This window comes from Rhagoletis pomonella, unplaced genomic scaffold (assembly GCF_013731165.1).
Source record: "Rhagoletis pomonella isolate Grant_MI unplaced genomic scaffold, Rhpom_1.0 Rhpom_scaffold_00006, whole genome shotgun sequence".
NCBI classification, from domain to species: domain Eukaryota; kingdom Metazoa; phylum Arthropoda; class Insecta; order Diptera; family Tephritidae; genus Rhagoletis; species Rhagoletis pomonella.
Window position 1 is genome coordinate 6647903 of NW_023458560.1, and position 7336 is coordinate 6655238.

The 7336-nt window shown below is 33.0% G+C and overlaps 1 protein-coding gene across 1 annotated transcript in view; it reads left to right on the forward strand.

Moving 5' to 3' along the window:
• LOC118740346 (ATP-binding cassette sub-family G member 1) overlaps positions 1 to 7336 on the forward strand; it is a 48278-nt gene that overhangs the window by 31258 nt on the left and 9684 nt on the right. Inside the window, 1 exon segment of the mRNA XM_036471840.1 lies at positions 6326 to 6445. Within this exon segment, the coding sequence (XP_036327733.1) occupies positions 6326 to 6445 (120 nt within the window).

Below are 7336 nucleotides of genomic sequence, written 5' to 3' on the forward strand. Positions count from 1 at the left end.
TTAATTTGCATGTTGCCTGCAGTGGAATTCGAACCCGACAATCTCCGGATATCAACAACTTGTGGCAAGCATCTTTGCGCACTCAGCTACACCCAGGCATATAAATTTGCTTTCAAATGTTGAATATCCATCAACACCACAGCACACGATTTGTACTATGTATGTATGTGTGTGTTGTCCCCGCTCTCAGAGCGGCGCTCTGCATGCTTGGTGTGCGTATGTACACTTACATAAACATACTCAGATGTGAACAGTCAAATACGTGCTTAATAAATTTTGTATGAAAATATTATTTTTAAATACGAAGATTTTTAAACGATAATCAAATATAAAGTATTCATTTTTACTATGCATTATTTCCCTCAGTGTAGGAAGTGTCAATTGCCCCCCGCTGCATCTCTTTTTCGATAGTTCAGAACTAGTACTAAATTCTATAGTTCCGAACCAGTTCTAAAATCGACAGACGAACAAAAAAGTATCATTATTTTTCAATCTAATCCATTTGGTTTTCCGTGTATGCGATTTTATATTATTTTCAAAGAAATGTGTTTTCAATCTGAAATTAAATTTGTTTGAATGATTGTAAGAAATGTACGTTTACATACCTATGGCTGTAGCTGTGTTTGCAGGGGTGTTTGCTGTTATTGGTTAGATTCCCAAGGATCCCAAGATGTTAAAATGTTAACACAAATTTTTCTTTTGTATTACCAAGCTATGAAAAAGTATTTGCGAAGTGCAGAATCGAAGCGTATTTGAACGAAAAAGCCGGAAAACACATATATATGTAAAGTAAACAAGCCCCCCGCAGCATACCTTTTCTCGATAGTTCCGAATTAGTTCTAAATTCCGCGAATAGGATCTAGTTCGTTCTGCATTCCTTTTTCTATAGTTCTGAACCAGTTCCAAATTCGTCCTATTTAGGAATAGATTTCTAATGGAAAAAGTTAAATTAAACAGTATTTAAAAGTACCACATTTCGCTGCTTTTAAACTGGTGGGGATCTAGTTACTATAGGACTGGTTCGTTTTTGGCGATAACTATCTAGTACGGAACTAGAAAATTTATTCTCTAGTCCGCGGTTTCCTGCAGGGTATTAACAGTAGGGTGATCCAAAAACAGTAAAGTCGGAATTGTAATGCTCTCACCCCCTGGATTGAAAAAAAGTATACCTCTATTTTTTTTTAAATCTAAAAATATTTAGAGGTCGCTCAAAGCGCTCAAAGTTTTTCATGTATATTTCTATGGCAGAAAAACAATATTTCATAGAAAAGGTATAGAATTCTTGAGAATCTATATTTTTCGATCGGAAAACCTTGGTTCTCTTCAGGAAACTTTCAATAATAATACCCAATTGTTTATTTAACCATTTTTTAATACTAACGATTTTTTATTGTTCCCCATATGGCATTTTTCGGGGATTTTGTGGGTTTTTGGCAGACATATAAATTATAGTTGCGAGGAAAAAATGGTTAACTAAACAATTGGGTATTATTAATGGGAATCTCCTGCAGATAAACAGAGTTTCCGATGGAAAAATGTTGAATTTTGGGAATTCTATACCATTTCTACGAAAAGTTGTTTTTTACCCATATAAAATACATGGAAAAATATTGGGGTCTATTTCTTCGGTATAGAACAATCCAATGGGGAGAATAAAAATTCCGACTTTACGTTTTCACATGCATTTTTGGACCACCGTAATGTACAGCCAGTGTCAAATGTTCTAACATAATATTAACAATCATTTTAATGAAACACTTTTTTTCATTAATTTATGAAAATATAGTTCATTCTATAATATGAACCATATATATCAAAATTTGTATTCAGAATTTCTAAAAAATTTTTTTATGCAGTTTTGTAGCCCGTTCAATTTTAGTAAAACAAAGTGCGAGTTTCAAGTTGCTAAAACTTACCGTTGATATTTTAGAATTTCCACCTTCAAATGACCTCAAACCTGACGGGATGGAGACTAACAGGCCTCGGATTCGTGTTCAGGGCGTCGAATGACATAGGGATATAGAGGTTTGGTTCAATATGTGGAAACTTTTTTTTGTAAACCTGTGGAATTAATGTAAAAAATTTTTCATCGAAATAATTGTGAATATTATACAGGGTGGGCCCAATAAGACCCATTATGATATTCCTAGAGATTAACTATAACATGCGGAAAGAAAATAATACTAAAAAATAAATAGGTCTTATTTAGCCCACCCTGTATTAGAACAAGGTGTACACTAATATTTGACACTGCCTGTATATGCACAAATTCAAACAAACGTAGAGAAAAATTAATTCTTTACACAAATTGGCAATATTGCAATTTTGGTTAACTTTTAATATTATAAAAAAATATATATATATTTTTGGTGGACGGCAAAAAATTGTGAATTTTATTTTATTTTGGGCCTTTTTACTTTACTTACTTCGTAACTATAACATGCGGAAAGAAAATAATATTAAAAAATAAATAGGTCTTATTTAGCCCACCCTGTATTAGAACAAGGTGTACACTAATATTTGACACTGCCTGTATATGCACAAATTCAAACAAATACGTAGAGAAAAATTAATTCTTTACACAAATTGGCAATATTGCAATTTTGGTTAACTTTTAATATTATAAAAATATATATATATATTTTTGGTGGACGGCAAAAAATTGTGAATTTTATTTTATTTTGGGCCTTTTTACTTGGATATTGTGGTACACAACATTTTTATGAAGTGGCAACCGTGATTGTTACGGTAATTTTCCAGTTTACGGACACTTGGGAGGTAATTATCAAATTATCTCGTAAAAAGGGGTATCAAATAGAGGCATTTTAAAACCCCAGTATTACGAATCCGGGAACGGAAAATAACTTTTTTAAATAAATATCTCAAAAGTTATCTGTAGAAAATACATCCGAACATTATTCTTATTACGATCTTAACTCCTGGCGGCACCTTTAAATCATAAAAACTAACAACATTTCTTAAAAACTATTTTGAGTACCAATAATTAAAATAATTATGATTTAAGTTTTCAAAATTGTGGCACGCCATATGCAATATTTTTGCGTGCACAACTCCTTTTCGAGTAGGCGACCTTCGGTCGCGCTTCAAAGTACCAGCTCTAGCCGTACCAATACGTTTGTTCCACACGAGCCCGCGGGTACCCACGGGTGCTCAAAGCAGCCCAGAAAGCGTTCCTCACGCTAGAAAAATGGGTAATAGAGAGCGAATACGTTCCACTTTTGGATCGTAAATATCTTCTTCTTTGTGCACGAAACAGCCCGGACTTTTTTTCCGGGCACAAATGTGCAAAAGGGCAATTTGAAATAACTGCTGTTGTTGTTTAAATCCGAAAGCAAATTTTATAAAAACAAAAGTGGAAAATATCACAGAATTTTCAGAAAATGTAGCTATTTGGTAGTTTTATTAGCCATATAAGATAAATACACGTAAATCATTGTTTAGAGCTGATATGTTGATTCCGGGCACGAAATGTGGTTTTTTGCATTCCTCACGCTCTGGGCACTTTTGGCACGTGTTGGCACATTTTTGACACTTGTGAGAGAGTAACTTATTTTTACTCTCTAATTACCGGACCAGCCCGGAAAGCGTGGGGAACGAAGCTAATATCTCGGCTACGCTATTACCCACAGTGCTATGTGCGCGCCGAATTTATGTTTAGTGGTTCTTTGTAACACATTGAATAAGCTTGTTTGTTCAGTTTTGTTAAAAAATATATATATATGTATGTACTAGGAATGTTAATCCCGGGATCCCGGACTTTTTAAGGTCCCGAAAATCCCGGGATTTTTGGTAAGTAATCCCGGGATTTTCGGGATTTGTAATTTGCACTTATGGCGATAATAGAAACTTCTTTTCTTGACCAGTATTGGCTATATTTCTTTTTTTATTTAATAATTAATATTTTATTATAAATGTCTAACTCATCGTACATATAACACCGCGCGATAGTAAATTTTAAAATTGCGTTTTTAGTTTTTTACTCTGACTTCAGTAATTCAAAAATGATTTTGAAAATTCAGAGAAATGTGCTTAGAGAAGAAGTTTGGGTATAAAATTAATGAGGAAACCCTGTAGAATTTAAACATATTCAAGTTTCTAGTGCAGAAGGGCTGGTAAATATTGAAAATGTTCTAACTTTGTCAGCGTAAAAATCACCTATTCGTCCTGGTGAATCCAAAAAATTTAAATTTTTTCAAACTAAAGAAATTTCCTATTGCATTTGTTACCCATATTTGTATTCTACATTGCATTGAATTTTTTAATAATCTTTGGAATTAATCATATTTTTGAAACTACAAAGTCCTTCAAAATAAATCCTGCGGTCAGAGAGAAAAAATAAAAACGACACTTCAAATAAAAAAGTAGGTTTCAAACCATGGTACAATAATTACAGGTATTGTCTTCCTAGAGAGTTTTGTGAAGCAATTTTTTGGCGTTTTTATTTTTTCTCTCTGACCGCAGGATTTATTTTGAAGGACTTTGTAGTTTCAAAGATATGATTAATTCCAAAAATTATTAAAAAATTCAATGCAACGTAGAATGCTCCCTTGTTTTCATTTTAGGGGTATTCGCGTATTCTTCCAGCAGAAAACTCTCAACAGCAAAATTCTTATGAATTTTTTATCTGTTCTCTCTCGAAAAGAGAAATGTTAGCAAAAGTACACGAACGCAAAACAAGCAAAAACTTGCAAGTTTTTAGTACAGCTGATCGAAATTTTGTTTACATACAAAAGCATAAAACAGAAAACATGAAAAGAATATAAATTAAAAGTTTTCCTAAAGCAATTTGCTAAGCAAACATGATTAAATGAGTATTTGCTTTCTTCCGATACATTTGCAGTTCTAATAATTTATTTCAAACTTGAAAATCATAATAATAAATCTAAAATGAATTTCCATATTTTCATAAATTGAAAACAGTTGACTTTGATCAGCTGTTTACTTTGCTGGATTTTTGTGTACGCGAACAGGAAAATCTGATGGTTATCAAAAACTATCAATACGCGAATAAACCTTTTGACGCAGTACAATGTTGATTCTTTACTTTTATTTGGCTTTGCTTTTTATTTTCGCTCAATTAAATTTTTATAATTTTTCAAAACAAAAGAACTTTTGAAATGAAGTGAGCCATACAAATTTTGAATTCATTTAAAAGCAAAAACTTTTTTCCGGCTTTTGCAAATTGAATAAGTTCTCTGTAAGATGGTTTGTTAAAAAAAAAATACGCGGGGCATGGAAAAAGGGATATTTCCAGCAGTAAACGTTTTAGTGTGGGCAACAATGATATTTTTTAATACAATACCTGTAATTATTGTACCATGGCTTCAAACCCATTTATTTATTATTTATTTCATGGTAGGAGAGCTTCCAAGGCACATTAAACAGGTAGTATCAGTAGAGCAAAAACAACATTTGCGTGTATTTTGTTGTTGCTTCTGGTATCGAAAGTGTCAAAAACTGTTCTGAATTTTTTCTTCTAAATCAAAGCTTGCCATGTGAAATACAAAAAATTATAAAAATAAAAAATTGAAATTGGAAAAAATAAAAATTGTTGCAACTTTCTTTCCTAGTAAATTTGTTTGCTTCTCGAAGCATTGATCCATCCTTTACAAGGGCCAGTAATCAGCGGTTGTGCTGCTGAGTTGGGCGAACGTTCCAAAAGCTGCTATTCAATCGCTTGTTTTGTATGGAAAAAGGTTTCACATGCAAATGGATTTTAACAATTCAGAATTTTTGTGAGAAAAAATTAAAAATATTTGACATTTTCGAGACCAAATAATTTGAAAATAAATCAAATCAGCTGCTCTACTGATACTACCTGTTCAATGTACCTTGAGAGCTTCTAAAACAATATAGAAGCAATTTTTTCGATTTAAGTTGTTGAAAAGTAATGAATATCTAAATTCCGGGACTAATCCCGGGATCCCGGGATTGTAACAACGCCATCCCGGAAATCCCGCGATCGGAAAAAGTTGAAAAATTAACATACCTAGCATGTACGTATGATACTGAATTATTTAAATTGATACAAATTATTACTAATAAAATAAAATAAATAATTATTTGATATTTCCGGATTTATTGGATATTGGAAAATAAATATATGTACTTATTTAAGTTTTAATTTTGCGAGTGCATAACTTGGCGGGTGCGCAATGCTCGCTCTCCCGCGCCAACCGCACCTCCCCCTGCGGCTCGCTGCACTATGATGGGCATAATGTGCTATATATAAATATGTATACATATAAATATATATTTAGTATGTATAAGTATATCAAGTTTCCCACATTTAATTATTTTTCAGCTTTAGAGATCAGCAGCGAAGAGCACAATGAAAAAATCTCGAACTTGATTGAAAGGAACAAGGAACGGTTTTGTGGATTGGTCCACGATCCAAACGAAAATGCGGGCATCAATGAGAAATGTAAGTATGTATTTAAATATATATTTATGAATACATATATCGTCGTTTAAAGTACAAAACCGCGTATAGTGATTCTGCAAAACCGCGTAACTGACACTGGCTGCCAACAATTGGATTTGCTCACACAAGCTCTTGGCTCAATCCTGATCCATTCGTCCTGAAATATACTAGGCAGATATGCGATTACTTTATAAAAAAGAGAACCGTTTTGAAATATGAGTGTTTCTACACTCCAGAAAATACTTTCTACAACTTCTCATACGCGGTTTTGCATTTTGCTGATACGCGGTTTTGCATTTTGTTGATACGCGGTTTTCCACTTTAAACGACGATATGAATACGCTTGGTTCGAAAGCGTATTTCGAGAAGGGAGAAAGCTATAAAAGATTACTATCTTTACCTATAATTCGACTCTATTGTAAAACTTTGGCCCTTATTATGTGCTGCATTCATATTATGAGCTATGTAACCTTGTCGAAATTTTAGTTGAGTATCGAGTTTTCGGTCGAACAGAATCTTGCTTTCTATACTGTATGTAGCGAAGTATTAGGAAATTGTGAAAAAAGTATGATTTTGCGTTTGTTTTCTTACTTTTTGTTGGCTAGACACTAATTTTAAACAATGTTAATTAATTTCAGAAGAAAATCCCAATACTCAGTTGGCACGATCTCTGAGAACAAAATCGAAAATCTGTTGATAGTTTTAAAATACTTTTATTAAGATTTGGCTCGCAAGCATCGCTGCAACAGGTTTTGTGTGGCGGACGGCAGGTCTACAAACGCCTCTTTAGACAATCTGTAGACGAATTTCCTAAATAATATTGTATGTCAAAATATATTCGAAAGACTACACTTAAACGTTTTCTACTCCTGGCCAATTTACTAAGCTCTC